Below are 20,419 nucleotides of genomic sequence, written 5' to 3' on the forward strand. Positions count from 1 at the left end.
AACAAATCCACCAGAATAGAGTTCACATTTGCCGCAGATCGTCCAGCCCATTTTAATTAGGACCAAAAATAAAGCAAAGAATGACATTCGTTTTTTGGTGTTTTTGTTTCTTTCAAGTTCTTCGAGTGACTATTGCCCCCCTAAGCCCAAGTAAAAAAAAAAAAAAAGACGCAAAAGGATGACCAAACTGTTAAAGCAAGCAAGGCATTTATTTATCTGACACATTTCACACCAGTAAAAAGGAAAATCTCTTTAATACATTTCAAAATACAGCAAGTCAAGATAATTCATATCAATACAATAAAATCATAACATAAAACAGCGAAGAAAGAATTATGATTCTTCTTAAATCTTGAATCCAACAACAACATTTCTAGCGCTGGCCGCAACACAAAACGATGAAGTAACTTGTTTCTCAGCGGAAGAGACGCACTTGAGACGAAAACGCTCACTGAGTTGCGTGTTGGAATTCCCGCAGCATGTTTTTCACCCCCCCCAAAAAAAGAGCAAGATTTGACCTTTGAAAATGTGCAAAATTACAGGTTGGAAAACGTCAATAAAATAATTCAAACACGTTTCATTTGTCATTACAAACAATAATTTAATAATCACATATTTGTGTCCACCAGCGCCGCTCGTCTTGGGGGTTCTACAACCGAGGTTTAATTTGCAGGTTTTTCTCTGTAAAAGGAAGCAACAGATGGACATGATTCAAAAGTAAGTGTTGACCGTTGGAAAAAAAAAATGTGAGTGACGTCCAGGTTGACAAGTAGATAAAGAGCGATTGTGCGAGGCCACAGGACATTTGAGATTTTTTTTTCAAGAAAGCTTTTTAACAAAGCCGTCAAGACTCAGCTCAGCTCGCAGTTGAAAGAGCGTTGCAGCTTTGCTTACCTTTAAGCGGTGAGTTTGTGGCGAGCCGTGCTTGCGGCGCGTCGGCCTCCTCGGGAGAGCTGGAGAGCGAGATGAAGGACGGCAGCGCCAGAGAATTTGTGGCAGGCGTCTCCGGAGCTTGGCGAGAGCCTCGTGGGAGGACCACGGACAGGCACGGCCTGGCCGGCACCACAAACGTGACGACAAACGTGACGACAAACGTGACGACAAACGTGACGACAAACGTGACGACAAACGTGACGACAAACGTGACGACAAGACGACAAACGTGACGACAAACGTGACGACAAACGTGACGACAAACGTGACGACAAGACGACAAACGTGACGACAAACGTGACGACAAACGTGACGACAAACGTGATGACAAGACGACAAACGCGACGACAAACGTGACGACAAACGTGACGACAAACAAGACGACAAATGCGACGACAAATGCGACGACAAACGCGACGACAAACAAGACGACAAACGTGACGACAAACAAGACGACAAACGTGACGACAAACGTGACGACAAACGTGACGACAAACAAGACGACAAACGTGACGACAAACGCGACGACAAACAAGACGACAAACGCGATGACAAACGCGACGACAAACGTGACGACAAACGTGACGACAAACAAGACGACAAACGCGACGACAAACGTGACGACAAACGTGACGACAAACGTGACGACAAGACGACAAACGTGACGACAAACGTGACGACAAACGTGACGACAAACAAGACGACAAACGTGACGACAAACGTGACGACAAACGTGACGACAAACAAGACGACAAACGTGACGACAAACGTGACGACAAACGTGACGACAAACGTGACGACAAACGTGACGACAAACGTGACGACAAGACGACAAACGTGACGACAAACGTGACGACAAACGTGACGACAAACAAGACGACAAATGCGACGACAAACGCGACGACAAACGTGACGACAAACGTGACGACAAACGTGACGACAAACGTGACGACAAACGCGACGACAAACGCGACGACAAACGTGACGACAAGACGACAAACGTGACGACAAACAAGACGACAAATGCGACGACAAACGTGACGACAAACGTGACGACAAACGTGACGACAAACGTGACGACAAACGTGACGACAAACGCGACGACAAACGCGACGACAAACGTGACGACAAACGTGACGACAAACGCGACGACGTTCATGCGAGCCAAGTTGATTTCTTTCTGACCTCTTGCAGGGTTGATTGTTCGGAGCGCTCACACTGCGTTTGGCACGTTGGCGGTGCTGCAACTTACAACGACTTCCGTGGGGGCAGGAACCCGTTTTGGAGAAGTCGGGACACACGAGAGTGTGTTTCTTCTTACACTGGTGGGTCAACAAACACAAAAGACGGACGGTTGTTTACTTTGCAACGGCTTGAATGTTTTGGTCAGCAGCTTTTTTCCTCAGCGGGTGCCGTCGAGCGAATCGTTCACGATTTTATTTTCTCATGCTAACGTGACACTTTTGTTAAATCGCGCTGACAAGAAGCGCCGCGATTAAAGAAGTGCTCATCGTCTCGGTTTGCTTGGTTGCTGCTCCTTCTTTATTTTTTTTCCTCATCTTCAATTCAAACATTTATTCTTTTTTAGCAATCAGCAAAGAAAGTGGACGGCGGTCCTTACATCATTGTGTATGATGCAAGATTTGGCCATTTCTTGGCTTACTCGGAGGCGCGCGTGCGTGTGTGAGAGAGAACGCATAACAGTGACAGCAAAGAAGAGAAATACGACTGAGGCTTAGTTGGCGACTGTTGACTTCTTGTTGACATCAATCATGTTTACAGTACACGTGTCACAAGCGTCCCCGTCAAGCTCAGGCACGCACACGCACACACACGCACCCCCTTTGGAAACGCATTCCATTGCAAATCATTTTCTAGAGCTCGGAAGCCGCGATGTCACAATGCAAGTTGAGCAAACGATGATTGTGCGAGCTTTCACAGGCATGTGTGTGTGTGACAGTGGAAGACGGGTGTAAATTGGACGCTTCATTCTCTCCGAGATTTGATCCCTCCCACCTGTCAGAGAAGCTAATTATAATCACGGTGGGCAGCAGGTTCCAAGGAGTGCGTTCCCGCGTGCGGAGCGGCGAGGAGAATAGCCCCGAAATAGAGCGGCGAGAATGTTAGCGGCAACACGTCGACGTGAGAGTGAGAGCGAGCGCCGAACGATCCCCAAACGGATTTTCCAGGAACTCGCTCCTCTCACACGAAACCGAAGCGCCAGATTCCGTCTCACGTCGCACCCTCGGGTGCCGCGGATGCCGAGGCGTTGACGCATCAAGTTGCCATGAAGCTCGGCTGCCACTCGTCACGATGACGGACACAACCCGGAAATGCTAAATGTGTCTTTTTAAACAGAATGCCAGACGTTGTTACAATGTTCAGCATCTTGTTGAACGGCGCCGCTGCTGAATTTGGGTTTTGGTGAGGTTCCCCCCCCCCCAAAAAAAACAAAAAAAGGTTCATTGGTGTTACATTAATATGCCGGTTTAAATGAGACCTTTGGAAAATTCACGTCTACCGAACAAATCATTCGATTGTTTGTTTGCGAAATTGATTGATGACAAAGCACCTCACACTCATTTGTTTGCACTCCAAGTCGTTAAAGTAAAAAATGCATCATGTAGAAGTCAAGAAAAACATTGATAAGCCGCTCCGGATCTAAGTGACATTTTTTTTTTGGGGTGGGGGTGGGGGGGGGGCAATTCGTTTCCAAAATGCGGCGACCATTTGGAGCGCTGTGCAAACGTGCCGTTGGGTAATTCGCACGGTGTTGAACGATGCTGAGGCGCCTCATGAAAGATGCCACAATTAAAGACGGATGCAGTCCCCTCGCTTGAGACAAAATCCAAATGAGGCGTGATGTCGGTGAGCGGGGGAGGGAGGGGGGGATGCGAGGCGTTGCTTTAACCTCGGTGATGCCGCACGCTATGCCGCGCTGGCCCGTCGTGCCGACCTCAGCGGTTTTCACTTCTATAATTACTGCCTGCTATCCATCATGGAGCCGCTCCAGCCTCCGCAACGTTCGCACGCACGCTGACGGCCCAAAAGACGAGAAGCCACATGAAGAAAATCACACGGCGAAGCACCTCAACTAAAACCATCAAGACCAACCCCAAAAGCATTTTCAGTTTGTGCGAAATAAAATGAAAATAGAAGACGCGCTTTCCAAATTTGGCTTTTTTTCGCCCCCCCCACCCGATTTCCATGGATGGTGAATATTTCTCATCATTTTTTCAAGAATTCTTTGGTTCTCACCCCCCCCAATGCATTTCCATCCATTCTGAGGCGATTTTCGCAATTGGCGACCCCCCCCCCCCACAAGACGGCAGGAGGGGGCGTGCACCAGCAAGGCGGGGGATGGGCACTCAAGTCAAGACCAAGTGAGCTGAGGGCTCAAAATCATTTCAGCCTTTTGAAAAAAAAACAATCTCGCACTCGCGTCTCGTCACGTTTCCTAATCGGCGGCGAGTCGAGCTCATTTTCGATCAATTCAATTCGATTTTTTTTGGACTTATGTGGATGCCATTTGTTGGTCGGTTTTCGTTTGCATTTGTGAGAATGACGTTGAAAATGTTTTGGCTTGATGGAAGCGGACAGCGCGGCGGGATAAAAAAAAAAAAAAAGGTTTCCACGCACGGCACGCATTGTCGCAATTACCTGTTCTCCTTCAGGGCAGTAGCCTTTGACAAAGTCTTTGCAAACTTTGGCCGTACGGGAAACGTAGACGTGACTGTAAGGACAGTCGCTGTTGTTGCAGATTCCCTTCAGGAAATACGAGCAAACCGGCATCTAAACAAAAGCAAAGCCGGTTAACATTTTCCCAACGGAGGCCGGAACAAATCTTGATTTCTTTTCCTCAATCCGGAATTGACTTTTGTTGTGTGTCAAGGAGACGGCGAGCAAGAGTGTCATGTGACAAAGAAGGCGCTGGTGAGGATTGACACGACAAGCGATGACATGACTTTGTCAACAGGTGCGCCACACGCGCGTCAAGCGGCTCATTTGCGTCGCCGAGCATTGCAGTTGAGAGCGAACGTGTGTTTGTTTGTGTGTGCTTAAAAATATCTCCCAGGCCGGGTGGGCGTCCGCTGACCACAGAGTGAGGATGGCAACGGATCGGGAATTAACTGCGCCAGAAATATTTACAAATGGAGCACCTGGACTAGCTCTCATCTTGTCCATCGGATGTTTGTGAAGTGTTAGCGCGCCTGTGACTGCGGCTGTGGATTGTGCGTGTTTGTTTGTTTGTGAGGACCGAGAGCATGCCGGACGTCGTTCACGATGCCACACTGCCACTCAGATCGGGTTTGGATGGGTGCTGTGTGCAAAACTCGGAGCCCCCCCAACCCCCCCGTCTCACATATGGAGGCCTTCTCCTTGAGACTTTATGAAGCCCGCCGGGTGACTTCAAGAAAAGCGAACACGAATACGGCGGCGAGCAAGAGGCTCGACAAGGCCGATGTCGCGGTTGAGCACCTTCAGCACGTTTGAGGAACGCGGCGACGAGCGACACGGAGGCGCGGGCGTCGTCTACGTTGGCATTTATATCGAGTGGAAGTTTCGAGGTGGCGCTCGTCCAACTACGGTTTGCATCTTTCCAAGTGCGAGATCTCGCTCCGAGAGGTCACGAGAGACGCTCAGGCATCAGCGAACGCGTCGCGAGAATGTGAGCCGTCGTTGGCGTGACAAACTCGGAAAACGACACGGGCGGCGTTTTACCTTCTCCTTGGCAACCTTATGCGAAAATGGACACGCTCCATCCGCCTGTTTGCACGTCCCACGGAGAAATCTGCACGACATTTCAAATGTCAAAAATGCGGCCAATTTCATTTCGCAAAGTCAACAACGTCGCCATGGGCTTGATTTTTAAAGCTAGCGACCGGAGGAGAGCGTTTTGTTTTCCTTCAAGTTCTTTTGTTACCTCGTGCAAACGGCCACTTTGTCCGGGTCGTGAATGAAGGGACAGCCGCTGCCACGATTGCATTTGCCGAAGCGGTTGTAGTACATGCAGTACTGCCTCTGCTTCTTTTGGCGAGCTTGTCTGATGATGGCAAGACTGCGCTGGACTGCGCGGCTGGTTTAGAAAAAGACAAACGAAGCAACAAGACCATGAAAAGATGCTTGTGGTGATTTTTGATCCGATTCAAAAGCCAAGTTCCGAAACGCGTAAGCGAAGGGCTGCGTGTCGGGCGGGATGGCGATCGCGTGGACGACTTGAACGGCATTAAATTGTTGTTCAAAAGCCGGCGATCCCAAGAAAATATGCGCCTACCTGGCAAAATGACGAGGGCTATTGTTGTGATTGCCAGCAGAAGAGACTTGGCAAAAGCTTCTTCCTAAGTTTGGAAGCAAGACAAAGTTTTTCAAAGAAATAATCATGACACTTCATCACAGAAATTGTTTTGTTTTTTTGACAAACAACAACTTTTAAGATGAAATATTATGCTACACTTGTATTGGAGTTTGTGTTCTTCACCAACAAATTGGACGAATGACAATCCTTCAACACAATGGTTCGTTTTTCTAGGATGCAAAATGTTGAAGGGGAAGTCAACTCCTCAACAACTAAATCTTCCGTTTGCTTTCATGAATCAAAATGTGGCATTTTTGCGGGTAAAAAAGGTGAGCGGCAAAATCCGCCTGCCATCTCAGGAGGGCGGCCATTTTGAAAATGCTCCGGGCTTACGGAACGACGAGCGCACAAATAAATCAAGAATTTATTTTTGAAACCATTTCAATTATTTTTGATCCGGTGTCGGTATGGAAACAAAAATGACCTCGGGCCAATGTGGGCCACCCAAATGGCGCGCTTATTTTTAGCACGGTGCCTTGACATTTTGGTGCAAAAGTTAAACGCGACATCCCGCTCGCCATCAGAAACACGGCGCGCTCACTGCGCTCAAGTAACCTTGGACGGGAAAAAAAATAAATAAAACCTCAAAGAGGAAGTGCCAGATGGGCCATCTTGATTTGGAATTCTGAAATATTTGTGACGGACAGAAAGATCAAATGTGATTTTAAGTTGGACGTGCCAACAAAGGTGAGGCGCTCTGACAAAGGTTTCAAGTTGTAAAGCATACTGGGAAAGAGTTGGTCTGGAGGAGGCAAGAATGTAAACACAATAAATAAATGGTACTATATCTTCAACACTTGACAGCATTTCAGGAAAGGTTATGTGAACAAATCCAGCAAACGCCACCAAGTGGACTCCAATTTTGATATTCTAAAACGCAAACGGAATGAAATCGTCCAAACAAGACAAAGCGGAGAGAAAATAGCAGCAAGTCTACCTGTTGGGTTGACCGACGTGTCGTGACAGACGCTTCGCGACAGCTTATTGGCCGAGACTTGGTACAGATGACCGCGAATCCAACACATGCTCGATTGTTTCCAGTGGTGAGCGGTCGCCGGGTATCGGACGAGCGACGATCTCTGACGACTTTGCAGGAAACTCCTGAAAGAAAAAGTCAACAATCTTCTTGAAGACGCGTTCGTTTACAAACTCAAATTGTGTGAAAAACAAATCAACGTTATTGTTTTGCGCCAATATTCACTCACTCAAAAATGGAAAAGGATCATCTGGAGGCACTGAATTGACACGCGTCTGATTGGTGGGCGGAGTCATTTTCTTTTCATAGTTTATATGTCTTGCGCGGGTTCTGGTCCTAATTTAGTGTATAAAGTTCGTTTCATCAGATTTTTTCGGGGACCAAAAAATCAATCAATAAAAAGCTATGCCCCCCCCCCCCTTGCCCCTCCTACAGTATAATTTGAGTTTGGACGTTCTTATCTGATCATCGCTTTGTCAAGCACGTTGATGCTTTTGTTATCAGCAGGGTTTTTGTTTTTGTTTTTTATGTTTCCCATCCTACCGGCAAGCCCCCCAACAGTGTGACCCCCCCTAAGGCTCTCCACCATGTCACAGCACTCTGTTGAATTGCTCCTCTAATGGAAAGGATGGCAGTGTGGAAATGGAGAGAATTGAAAAGAGGAGAGGAGGAAATCAATGAGATAATAGGCAGGGCAGGTGAGGTTGACCCAAGACGACGTCGCGCACAGACCACCCGAGCGCACACGACGCATGCACATAGACACTCGCACAACGCGCAACAGGCCTCAAAACACACTCCATTCCGTGTTAAGCAGAATGTGAAAGGGTTATGGCGATAAATTGCACTGTCCTGTCACTTGGATTTGGGGCGGGCCGCCGCTCTTGTGCAGCGTGCCACGGCGGGTAATTTGCTGCCGGATTTCAGACGGCTTGGAAATGGCTTTGGCGCAAGAGTTCATGCCTCCCATTAGAGCGAAAAGAGGCTTGCGCTCAACGTGCCGCATTGCCAACACAACTCTTTAGGAAGTAGCCAACGCCGGCGCAGGCCGAGTGCAGCCTGGGGGGCCGTAACGGAGGAGGCTAATGTGGGAGCGCCGAGTGCCGAGCGGGGACGCTTAAACGAGGAGCGGGCGGCCCGGCGAACCGCGAGCGACATGACATGATCCGTTAACCTCGACACAACGTTCACTTTGAGCTGAGGATTTTTTTTTTTTTTTTTTTTGGGTGCACAATATTGGACCACAAGCGCAGATGATCAAAGTTATGCGGCAGTATTGCACGAGACAAAGAGAAAAGGGAAAGCGTTCTCACTTTATGGGCTCGAGTCTTCCATCCTGAAATGATCGATACGAGCACTAAAGGAGATGAGCGGCCGCACGGCGCGCGCACACGAGAGAGAGACCTTCCAAATCGGGAGACTTCATCTCGTCTTACCGCCTTAGCATTACCGGAAGCCAAAGGGACATTTTCCGCAGACACAAAATAAATAAATAAATAAAAAACCGAAGCTCAGATTCTTCAATATTCAGGTCGGCGCTTGACCGAGAGCGTTAAAAATGAAGAGGAGCGTTGGAACCGCCTCCCGCTCTGTTCAAAAAGCGAAAATTGAAAACGTGAAGAGGTCTTCAACGCGAGCATTAAAAAGAAGTGACCGAGTTAGTTAAGGGCGAGATAGCGGCTCCCGAAGGATCCTCTCCTTCACTATCGCACTTTGCCACGGAGGAATATTTCACGGGATGTCAAGGCGCTCCAATTGAAATTCTCGTGACCAATCAATATTTACGGCCGCGGCTAAATGAACACCGTGGCAGTAAGTCACCCAAATCTTGCCACATTTTGGGCTTCGCCGGCAAACCAAATCTGGATGACGCCCACCAACCAACCCTCCTCACATCACGTAAAACAATAACCCCAAAAAAAAACAACTCAACTAACAAAAGTCTGCCACTCTGTGTCTCTTTGGCGGGAAGAAGCTCGAGCGCAGTAAATTGCTGACCGCCTCTCCGCATGCGACGTTTGAAATGTAAAAGAGGAGGCTCGAAAGAGAGCGGAGAGATATTGCACTCGGTGACGTCTCAAGGGATTACCTCGCCGACTGGATTTTCTTGGCTCTCCAGGAGAGGGCATGACGAGACGGAAGCGCGTACGCCACATTGGCGCTGGCGTGGCCAAGCATCTTGTATGGCGTCGGGCAGATCCTCAGCGAGGCGGGAGTTCCATGAGAAGAAAACGTCGGACCTGCGGACAGCAAAGTCCGATGACAATCATATTCCCAATAATTTGCTTTGAAAAAGCCAGAGAACCTTTTCGGAGATCCCACGCTTGTTGCTTGCCGTCTGTCACAGCCTCGTTCACATTTACAAACGTTTACAAGTGTTCAGAGAAAACAAAATGGAGTCAAAGATTTGAATACAAAGCAGCCTGTATTGAAACGTTTCAAGTCCGTTCAGAAAAGTCACATTTCGACACTTAATAGTGAGCGTGCAAATTGTCCCACTCCCCAAATTTGTTTGCTTCCATCGGTCACTTGAAGAAGACATTTTTTTCATGGAGGCAACCATTCCCAAAGTTTACTTTGACAAATAATTCATGCATTGAAATGCTTTTCTTGTGGGAGGGGCACAATTGAGTAGCGCATAACACGTTTGAGTTCAAAGTTTGACAACACATTGCGCCCCCCCCCCTTTAAAAAAAAAAACAGTTATGAGACGCAAGCGAAATCTTCAATACAATCGCTTCTACCATTGAGTGCAAAGACGAGAGGTGTGGGGGGGGCGGGGCTAATAAAGAGCTTTATGCCGCTTGTGAGGGGCTAATTCCGTCCTGCTCCTTCTCCTCAAGTCTCAATTGGCAATTGCGAGGATGCTTGCAATTCTAATTAACCTTTTTGATCAGGCACAAAGTTGCAAACAATAAAACGATTGGCACCACTTTTCCTTCTCCACAACGCAGCAATTGTTTCCACGGCGCGGCGCCCGCCGCACGTTCCATTTAACAGCAGAGAGGCGGCTCTTGATTCAAGGGAGAACATTGACCAGAGAACAAATCAAATGCTCACGACGTTTGCTTTGCTTATTGAAAACGTGAACAACCCGAGCGGCTTTTCAAGTGGCCGATTTGCTGACTGAGAAATTTCTGGATTTTCTTGTGCATTGGGGCAGGACTGCACAAACACAAACACACGCACCGCCGTTTGCCACATTTTTCGTTTTTTCCTTCTTTTTTCAGCTTTACCGAGAGCGCAAATGGTGAAACCGGACCGATCCGAAATCCTGCCCAAGAGCTGTCACAAATCGTGATCCGGTGGAACCGCAGAGCACTCGAAAGAATCTCTCACCTAAGCACCGTCAACGTGAGGCCCACCGACGGGCCACGCGTCGCCCCCTCCGCCACGTTCCCAGCAGTCGCCGCCATTCCCGCGTGCAAATTCCACGCTCGATCGGTCTCGGGCTGCTCGACACAAAATGGGATTTTTGACAGCGCCGTGCCATATTCCCCTTCCCGGGGGTTCATCTTCTGACTCCCACAGCGCCGCCGCTCTTGTGCGCGTCAGCGAGGCCATGCTAACGTCAAATGTAATAACTGGGCTTAAGCCCGAAAAGCTCTTCACATGATCCGCGTAGGTTTGACACGCAACTTTCCGACAGACGTTGTGCAAACGTTTGCATTTTTGCACTTTTGTCTCCTGCAAGCCTCATCGCCATTTCGAAACGGCAATGCTAACCGTGATCTGTTGATGCAGAAAAAGCTCATGGCGAATAAAGACCAACACAAGAGCCCAGTTGCTGCAAGCATGGAAGGCAATGATGTCATTGTTGGGGGTGTGGCTTGTGGCTTCAACTCTCGTCACCAGCTGACCTGTGGCGGGGGTGTCAAAGTCGTTTTCATCCCGAGCCACATCGTAGTTCAGCGTGTCCTGAAATAAAAGCTAAATCATATCGACGCTTTCCAAAAATGTCACAACATTTAGGCGGCGACCGGACAATGTTCAAGTACAACAAAATGACCAACTCTCCAAATCCAACAGCGTCCGTTTGCAACAAGCTAAGACAAACGTTCCTCCCCTCTGACCCACCCGTGACCCTCACTTGGGCCGACGTCGCCCTCCCGTCCCGTCCCGGGGATGCGTTTGCCACTTCGTGGTGAGGTCAAACGATGAGCGAGCCTGTCAATCAACAAATGCCATCGGAAGCATCGAGACGCACAGCCTGCGGCGTTGTCCGCTTGAGGGGCGTCAGCCGTTACGACGCGTTAGGCCATGCGCGCCGTCGAGAGCGGCAAAGGGCCACTTCAAGGTGAGCGAATCCCTCGAGGCCAAGCCATTGATATTTCGTCCCTAAAAACGCCACGAGAGCGCAGGCAGAAAGTGCAACATTTCAAATCACGATATGACCACATTCTGGACGACATTTGATATTTAGATTTGTGAAAAGTCTAAAGTCAAGCAGCCGTCGCTTTGAAAAAAACAGAAAAAAGGGCAAGGAGTGACGCACACGGTTTGGATTTCCTTCCGGGGTGAGGTTCTGCTTGCGAATGCCAGCGTGGTCTTGCATTCGTCACGGTGCTAATTCTTTTGGGGCAATGAGTGATGGAGCCCCGTCAGCTGCTCAAACGCTTCCCTCAACGCCGATTGCAGGCACGCAATCGGAGAGATGCCACGCACGTTGGAGACCTTCGGGCCGGATGCGTGCAAAGACGAATGAAAATCAGAATGTCAAATAAAGTCCCGTCAGTTATGGGACTAGACTTTTGTCACAATACCAAAATTTGGACTTCAATACAATATTTTCTTTTTTTTCCAGATTGCACCCGCTAAGCCAATGCCTCGTCAGATAACGGAAACGAAAAGCCGTTAAGCTCAACGGACGCGTGAGCGGAGCAAGTTGAAAGCGACGATGGCGAAACGGTCGCGTTGCAAATAACTGCATTGACGTTAGCTGCTAATATTAGCCGCTAGCTAGCGGCCCGGCTAGCAGATCAAGTTATCAAAGCTCGCATTTGTTTGGGTTTTATTTGGATTTTGCGTTTCGACAGAAGCTTTTTCACTTTTCTTTTTTCAAAATGTTGAATTCGACTCTCGGCCAATCCGATCGACGCAAGTCGCGCCGTTGCCAAAGGATCTTAATGTGGCACCGCACCACATTTGTTGAGGTGAAGGCGAGGGGGCAAAGGTCAAAGGTCAGAAGAGCAAAAGCGGGTGAAGGCGAGCCAAACGCGATTGTTGACGTGAAGGCCCAAAAGAATTTTGCCATCGTGTTCGAGAACCACAGGAAGTGGGAAAAAACAAAAAATCCAAATCCAAACAAACACGCTCACACTTCCTTCAAGTCTTCAAGTTTCTTGTTGTGCACAAAACGTTAAGGTTGATGTTTTTCTTTCATCCGCGAGTGAACTTTGTTCGGATCGCCCTTGTTTTGCGGCACCACCGAGCCTTCGTTCATTCGAGACGCAGCTGGCAGCTCGGCCCTAATTGGTCCCTTTGGGCCGGCGAAAGGCGGCGGGCGGCCAGTGGCTCAGGAAAGGAAACGCGCATCACAAGCCAGGAGACCCGGCATCAGCTCGGAGCTCGGACGGCCGAACTGAGCGCTCCACACGGAGGGACCAAAGACGACGTGAACGCTTCAAGGTCCTTCAAAGGCTTCTCCGATCTTGGACGTTCAAGAGCACACGGCGTCTCTGGAGGAACATTTTGAGCACCAATTTCACACATGAAAAAGGTTTGGAAGACGGGAAAATATTGTGCTGAAGCTTGTCAACAAGTGAAGGACAGACTAGTTTTACGAGTTTTTTTTTTGTGTTGCAGGCCACTCAAAACAATTTTTTGAATGTCAATAAATCAACTTATTTTCCAAAGTGGAATCATTGCGCATTGGACAAGCCAAACGTCATGACGTCAACTTGTAGCTACGTTCAAGGTGAGCCGTTAGGGGGCGTGGCCTAGCGAGTGACCTCACAGGCCGGAGCCACTTCTGCCAATGTTGGTCCATTCCGTCGGCTTGTGAGCGGTCTCGACGTTTGGCCTTTTTTGAGAGTCCTAATTTTTGTGCGTTTGACTTTTCATAAAAAGAGAGTTGGCGACGGCGGCTCTCCTCCCGTTTCTTTTTCCTCAAGCTCAAAATTTAGCTTCCAATAAAAGTCATTGACATGTTCTTCGAATGGTGACTTAATTCAACTTTTTTTTTTTTTTTTTAAATCATGCTTTTGACTTCTCCTTCCCCTTATACTGGAAGCGCTTTTCCTGCCATGCCATTTACCAAACATGACGTCCGCCTGGACAGCCGTGTGTTCTCAAATAATTAGCACGGCTTGTCATGTTGGGTTTCTGATTTATTCAGACAGCATCGCGCATGTGCCGCTGCTTTGGAGCCCAAGAAAATATTTACCTCCTAAATGGGGAAGGAGACGCACTAAAATCTGTCTCGAGTTTCATCGTATCAATTTCAACACGTGCGTCCGCCACAGTTCAATGCACAAGCTTGAAAAAAAAAAAAAAGAAAACAGAAAGAAAGAACACGGCCATCTGCGATCTCGCAGCACTCTGAGTAGAAGATAAAATGAAATAAAGCACACCAAATATAAGTTCCCCTCACCAATAACACATTATTTGAGTAGCATTTAGTATTCAGAAGTTTTTGGGAAAAAAAAAAAATGGATTGAAAATGGAGGAGACTAAACACACGCGCTAACTCATTTCAAGTCGAACTTGAAGGAAAAGTTCCGCCGGCTGGCCTCGGAACGCCTCTGGATCGCCCAGAAGAGCGGAACTGAAGCGGCTGGGAAGAAGCAAGTCTGGCTTCGCTGCTCAACGTCGGAATGAGAGGACAAAACATTTTTGTTAAGAAACCGATGGCTGAATGGCGTCCTAATTCGCCCGGTTTCTTTATAACGTTAAACCGAGTTCAACAAAGTCAATTTGATTTCAACAATCAGATTATTTTCACCTCATTTCTGCTACGCCTGATTTGCAGTCCAGCGCAACATTTTATTCAAAATGCAAAATGTGAGCGGTCCGCTTTCATTTTTAACCTCCGAAAATCTGTCAGTGCCATGCAGTGCATAAAAAAAAAAAAAAACATGAAATCAAAAAAGGTCTTCAAAGTGGGATTACAATTCCAAAGAAACTACTGAACGAGGAAGCCTCAAAGTAAGAATAAAAATGGGATTGCGTTATTTATTGGCCCCGTAATCGGTCACAAGGACGTCACGACGCTTCGTTTGTGCACGTCGCTTTAGTAGATAATCGCGATTGCATGGCTCCGTCCCGCCAATTGAAGAGGCGCACCTCGACTAGTTGCCACAACTTAACTGCTGACTCGAGTCGATGTACTGTACGCTTGTTCTATGCTTGAATTTAATAGAGCATCTTCAAAAAAAAAACTCCCCAGGAAACATTGAAGAAGAGCAAAAGGCAGCCATTGGGGCAAGAAATAAAGACGCATTGCTTGCCAGAGTAGCGCCGGCATGTGTGAGTGGTCATCAGGTTGCTTTTTTTTTTTTTTAATGGGCCCATCTATAGGGACTCGCCATCATTAGTAATTCAATTTGCTCTTTATGAGCTGCCCTTATCAAAGACACAGACAGCAACAAGCAGCTTTGCGCACTCCATCTTCCTCTTCACTCACCCCAGCGCCACCTTTTCTCTGTCGAGAATTCCGAAGCCCCCATCTTTAATTAGAGACGCATGTGTTCCCGGTGCAGGCGTATTAGGTCGCACACATGACAAAAAAAAAAGTAGGAAGAGCCAATGAAGAGCGAGTGAACGGAAGAAGAAGGCTTGACAGGATGGATGAAGTCGGATGAAAGAATCCGAAAAGAGCACCGATAAGACACCGAGCCATTGGGACAAATAAAGCTTAATGTTTGTTTTTTTTTAATGCGGTCGGACTCCACCGACTGTGGAAAATGACGGCGTAAGGCGTGCCGTGTAGGGTACACGCAGATTGACCGCAGGGTTGGAGGGGCAAGAGGATGGGGGATGGGACTGTAAAAACAATGATTGCTTTCAATTAGGTTCAGCCGACATTCTGCACTTCGTTAAAACAATCCAATTTGCAAAATGATCATTATGCATTAGCTCTTTTTTTTTTTTTTTATCTACTGGAGGGGAGAGCGGTGGCAAGACATGATAGCAGTGCCTCCGCCTCTGCAAATTATCTGCTATCTGCACTTGTTCCCCAATGCAGCCGAAGCGGGCAATCAATTAACCTCCTTCCTCTTTTCTCGCCTTTTCCAGAAGCTTCCAGACACATAAACGCAACACCTGCTGCCCCCTAGTGGTGAAAGAAAAATGTAATAGCGTTCGGACAGACGGGCCACACTTTGCAATCGTTGGGAACTTGCTTGTCCTCACAAGTCCAAATCTACAGAACCGACTCGCCAATTTTGATCAATCATTTAATAATCAAAAAGTGAAAGGCATAAACGGACATCTAATTTTGGGGAAGGGCGGCTTTTTTCTTGACAATAAATGTTGAAGCTTTCTTTCTTTTACAAACACTTTTGGCAGGCTCTTCTCCAGAAATGCGAAAGATTCTTAACGACATCACAAGAGAAGAAATTCCACAAATTAACGCCACAGCGACTACAAGCCGACTTCCCGACCAGAGCGATCCCGTCGTCCTTTCTCACGGCGCAGCCGAAATGTCAGTCAACCCAAAAAGGAAAACGGCGGTGGAGGTGAGAGACACGAGTGCGTGTGATGACTGACTTGTTCTCGATGAAGTCGGAAGGAGTCGCCTCAACTTGTGTCTCCCAAAGGAAACCAGTTCCCGGGGGGGCGTCCTCCTCGGAAGGCTGTGCACGTGGCCCCTCGTCGACTGTTTCGTAGCCAATAAGAGGCCTCCCTTCATCGAGCCGCTTCCATTTGCACTTGCGCAACGACAAAGACAGACGAGAGCAAAACAGAAACTAAGTGAAGGTTGAGGTGGACAAAAGTCAAATTGCGTTGAAATGGTGGTCAGCAATTCAAGTCATCAACAATTTGGAGCGCAAACACACTTTTGTCCTCTCACAACACGTGAAAAGTCCGACTTGAGACACGATCTTGGCCCGCTGGATGATTCTCGCTAAGGGAGAACATTTGAAACTGAAAAGAAAAGCATTTGCGGAGCGACAAGCCAAGGTTTCAAATCCAAACAGGAAGTGGCGAATGTTGCTCGTGGAACTTTTGCAATTCTGGCTAAAAAGTTCAACCGCGGTTCCAGCGGACGACAACAACATTTCTCTCATGCGCGCAAGTTCAAGTGAGTCGGGTTTGTTTTTTTCTCGTAGAAAAATAAGGCTACGGTGGCGGACCTTCATTCGACGTGAGTTGCAATACGATTGCGCAATCCACGACACATCTTCGTCTTCTTCAATTCTGCCAATTATCCACGTGATCTTTGTGGCTTATTTGGACTTTCGCCCTCCAAAATATACGCTATGTTTTTTTTTTTAAATGAATCGTGACGGCTTCCACAACATACCTCGTGGCCGACTTGCGGATGATTTTCATCCTGCTGCGAAGCTTGAATGAGTTGGCTGCAGATTGGTGGGCGTCACCTTGCGGCACGTTCAAAGCCTTTTTTGCTCCTTTGTGGTGTTTTTCCGATGCCCAAACAAAACAAGATGGACGTTGGGCCACCGCTTCCGCTCTTGCCCCTCCCCCCGGTGACCTGAGACCGCCGACCTTCCAGTGGTATCTGCTCGACGACGAACTCGGGGAAGAAGTTGCAAACCCCCTTTTCAATTTTGTGGAGGCAAAGGAGCCCGCTTTGAGTTTCTTCGGAGCGTCTCCCCTTTCCGGAGCTCTCCGATCCGCGCTCGGAGTCTTGGGAGATGACGACTTTCTCCAAGTCTTGGCTTGGACGCCGGCAGCCGAGGAGGAAACCCACTTGTACTTGGAGGCCCTGGCGCCGGCGATGATCGGACTCAGTTTGCGGGCCTTTTTGCCAGGGGTTTTCTTGCCGACTGAGGACGAGGGGGAGCCTGCGCTTAAAACCAAAACTTTAGCGCCGGCTCGCACATCTTTGCTCGCTGCTGGGTAAACGGAGCTACTTGATCTGGCGTCCCAATTTTGGTTCTTCACCCAAGTGAACTTGGATTTGGTTTGCCTGCCTGTGGCCCGGCTTGACTGAGACAAAGACAAAGGATGCTCTTTGAAAGTTTGTTTTGGCACCTTCGAAGGCGAAGCTTGCGGTGATGAGCTTGCGATGTGTTTTTTGGCATCTGGCGGTTGGATGTCAGTGTTGCTGCTTTGACTTTTGAGAAAAGGTCGACGCTGGAGTTGCCTGCTCAGCGCGCCGGCTTTGGCCGCGGGGCGGCTTTCGGAAAGTCTCGCTTTTGGAATTGGCGTTTCTTGAACCGGCAGTTGTTGCGGATTTTGCGCGAACAAAAGCGGCTTGGGCTCAGCTGCCACTTTTTTGCAGTTGTCTTTTTGTTCTGTGGCCACATTGTGAATGCCCGGGTCAAGCGTTTCTCTTTGCCCTTTTTTCTTTGACGATGCAGTGGATGGAATGTTTTTGTGACCGGTGGGGCCGGGTAGCGACGGATGGCGAGATGAAACGTGCCGTTCCGTGGAAGAGGTTGAGACGGTGGACGCGGGGTTCTTATTTTTCAGAGAGTAAGTCTTCCTCCAGCTACCGTGGCTCGGACAAGCGTGCGAGCCGTGCGGATTCGTGACCGATGCACTTTGGCTCCGCCCCCTGGATGTGGTTGCCGCCTCTGGAAGCCTCGGCCTGTCGCCGTGGACGCTCTTATGTTTATCGATGAGACCTAAAAATGTGAAAAGAAAGATAAATGGACATGAAAACATCGAGAAGACTGACTTTCAAGCTTGTGCCATTTTGTTTTGTTTTTTGTCTCGATTACAGTTCCCACAAAAGCGGCGAGGCGTATATCGACATCATTTGCAGGCCACCGTGAAATTTTCAAACCATCTGAGCTGGCTTTGGTCAAATGTCCATTTTGTATTTTCGTTTCCTACGTGAATGCTCTAACTTGCGATACAAGTTGAATGTATTCCGTCACCAAACTTGCGACTCAAAACATTTGTATCGCAAATCGGCGTTTGCCATCGAAAGGAATGCAAATCCCATCCGTTCAATTCTCTGCCCCCAAAAAACAAATTTGTGGTTTTGCTGTATTTTATTACAAAAAATACAAGTAAAAAAACGAAGACAAAAAAGAAAGCGATTGAATTTAAAACAAGCATTGTCACTCCATCAGTTATGTTGAACGCGCTTCTTACATTGCTAAATTACATTTCGTCACCACTATTTTAGGACCGTCGATACAAAAGTTTACGAGGGGAACAGCACAAAATTGGATTCATTTAGAAACAGCTTGGACCGCAAGAAAATGTGGTACTGTCAGGATGGCCGAGTGGTCTAAGGCGCCGCGTTCAGGACTCAGTCTCCCCAGGAGGCCTGGGTTTGAATCTCGAATTTCCCCATTGTGGGACTAATAAAGGGAATATTATTATTATTATTATTCCTCCTCATCCTTCATCTGTTCTTGTGGATGCGTGGTGGTCCGTGGATGGCTGAAAATCACTTCTGTTGGCACTTATTCGCTCAGAGTTCCAAAGTTACCGTCCGTCCGCCAGCATAAACAGAAGTGCATCACTGACGGACTTTCCTCTCCAATTTTGCTGTTGACCAGAGCAATTTGAATCTCGACCTCAGTGAGCGAATTGCAATATGATTTTCTCTCCATGGACGCGTCACCAGACATAAAGACGTCACCAGTGGGGAAAAAGCAAAGGCCAAAAACGACCATCTTCAGAGTTGGCCCACAGAATTGGAAGCAGATTGATGCGCATTTTAAAACTGCACAGAAAGTCAGCTCAAATTTGCTGTTGACCACTTTTATGATTCTGTTACTGAAAGGCCTTTGGACCTGATATGTGGTTTGAACTCTCAGATACTGACCAACAGTAATTGTAAGAATGGAGCGTTAATACACTAAACCGCAGTTTTTAAAAACAAAATATTTATTCACATAGCGTCCCAATTGTCAATACCAACACTGTTGACGACAGCATTGACATTATTTTTTATGCCAAGTTCTGATGGGTTGACTTGGGATGACAACAGATTAACATTTTAGTGAGAATCATTGACAGCGAAATGTAAATTGCGTGTGCTCGTTCAATCACGTTAAAGCTGCAAACAGCCATTCAGTGTAAATTCGTGTTTTAAGGTTGGACATCAGACGTGACAATAATGACGGCAGCCCAACATTGATAGCGCTCAATAAATCGCCAGCTAACGTTCAGGAAATTTAGTCGGAAAAGTCTGATGGAGCTCAACTGACGTAACAACAAACGGTTATCGAGAAATTACAGACAAACAAAAAGGCCAGCCATACGGGAAAAACAAGTTCTTTCCCATGTCAACCTTCTCATATAAAATATAGGAACACAAACACGTACTTTGTAGAAGATCAATTTGTCGTTTCAGCGATTCACGTTGCTCCATGTTTATCTCACTTCTTTCTTCTTCCTGTAATGACGGTATTTTCCCACCACATTATTCGTGTCAGCGCCCCCTTCTGCTCCGGAAGAGGAAAGGATGAAACACCCGCACCCGCTAAAAAAACAAAAAAAAACAAGCATCAAATATTAAATCTGTCTGTAAATGATCACCACCAGATCCTGAAAATTACAACACGTGTTCTTTTTGTGTTTTTTTAATAAGGTCATAATTTATTTTGATTGACGAATTGTTTTCATATTCAATATTTTACCAAAAACGAACACTAAATATATAAACCACTGGGGGCGGATTAAGTAATTGAGTTTTTACTTTCAAATCACTTCGAAAAAACAATAGCCGCAATCAATCTGTGCGCGGTGAAGGTTCGGGTTACATTACAAATGTGTGTGAACAAAGATCCTTTTATGATGACTATTTTGTGCATCTTAATTTGCTTTCGTTTCTTATTTTATGAAGATAGTTACGGTTCTATTTTCAGGCAGTTATTTGAAGTTGCACATTCGTTTCATATTTTTGCCAATTTGCCAGTCAGACTGAGTAAAAATAGTTACTTGAAAGCTACTCAGTAAGTGTTAGTTATTTTTCCACTTTGTGCTTAATCTTGGACAAGTAATTTTTGGAGGACTTTTAGATTTCAACCACACTCGAGTGTGTGTCCGTGTGCGTGTGTGTGTTG

The 20,419-nt window shown here is 47.3% G+C and overlaps 1 protein-coding gene across 1 annotated transcript; it reads right to left on the bottom strand.

The window, feature by feature from the left end:
• Positions 1–190: 190 nt before the first annotated feature.
• zc3h3 (zinc finger CCCH-type containing 3) lies at positions 191–19,821 on the bottom strand. The gene is made up of 12 exons (XM_088313391.1): positions 19,680–19,821; positions 16,732–18,019; positions 15,975–16,135; positions 9,355–9,505; positions 7,227–7,390; positions 6,209–6,272; positions 5,858–6,010; positions 5,656–5,725; positions 4,594–4,725; positions 2,119–2,255; positions 895–1,052; positions 191–681 (listed from the first exon to the last, which is right to left on the bottom strand). Exons 1-12 carry the CDS (start codon positions 19,723–19,725, stop codon positions 650–652), a joined length of 2,556 nt encoding a protein of 851 aa, XP_088169517.1. The 5' UTR covers positions 19,726–19,821; the 3' UTR covers positions 191–649.
• Between the last annotated feature and the right edge of the window lie 598 nt (positions 19,822–20,419).

The sequence above is a fragment of the Idiotropiscis lumnitzeri genome, chromosome 13, assembly GCF_059441095.1.
Source record: "Idiotropiscis lumnitzeri isolate Australia: NSW breed Sydney's pygmy pipehorse chromosome 13, RoL_Ilum_1.0, whole genome shotgun sequence".
Taxonomy (NCBI): domain Eukaryota; kingdom Metazoa; phylum Chordata; class Actinopteri; order Syngnathiformes; family Syngnathidae; genus Idiotropiscis; species Idiotropiscis lumnitzeri.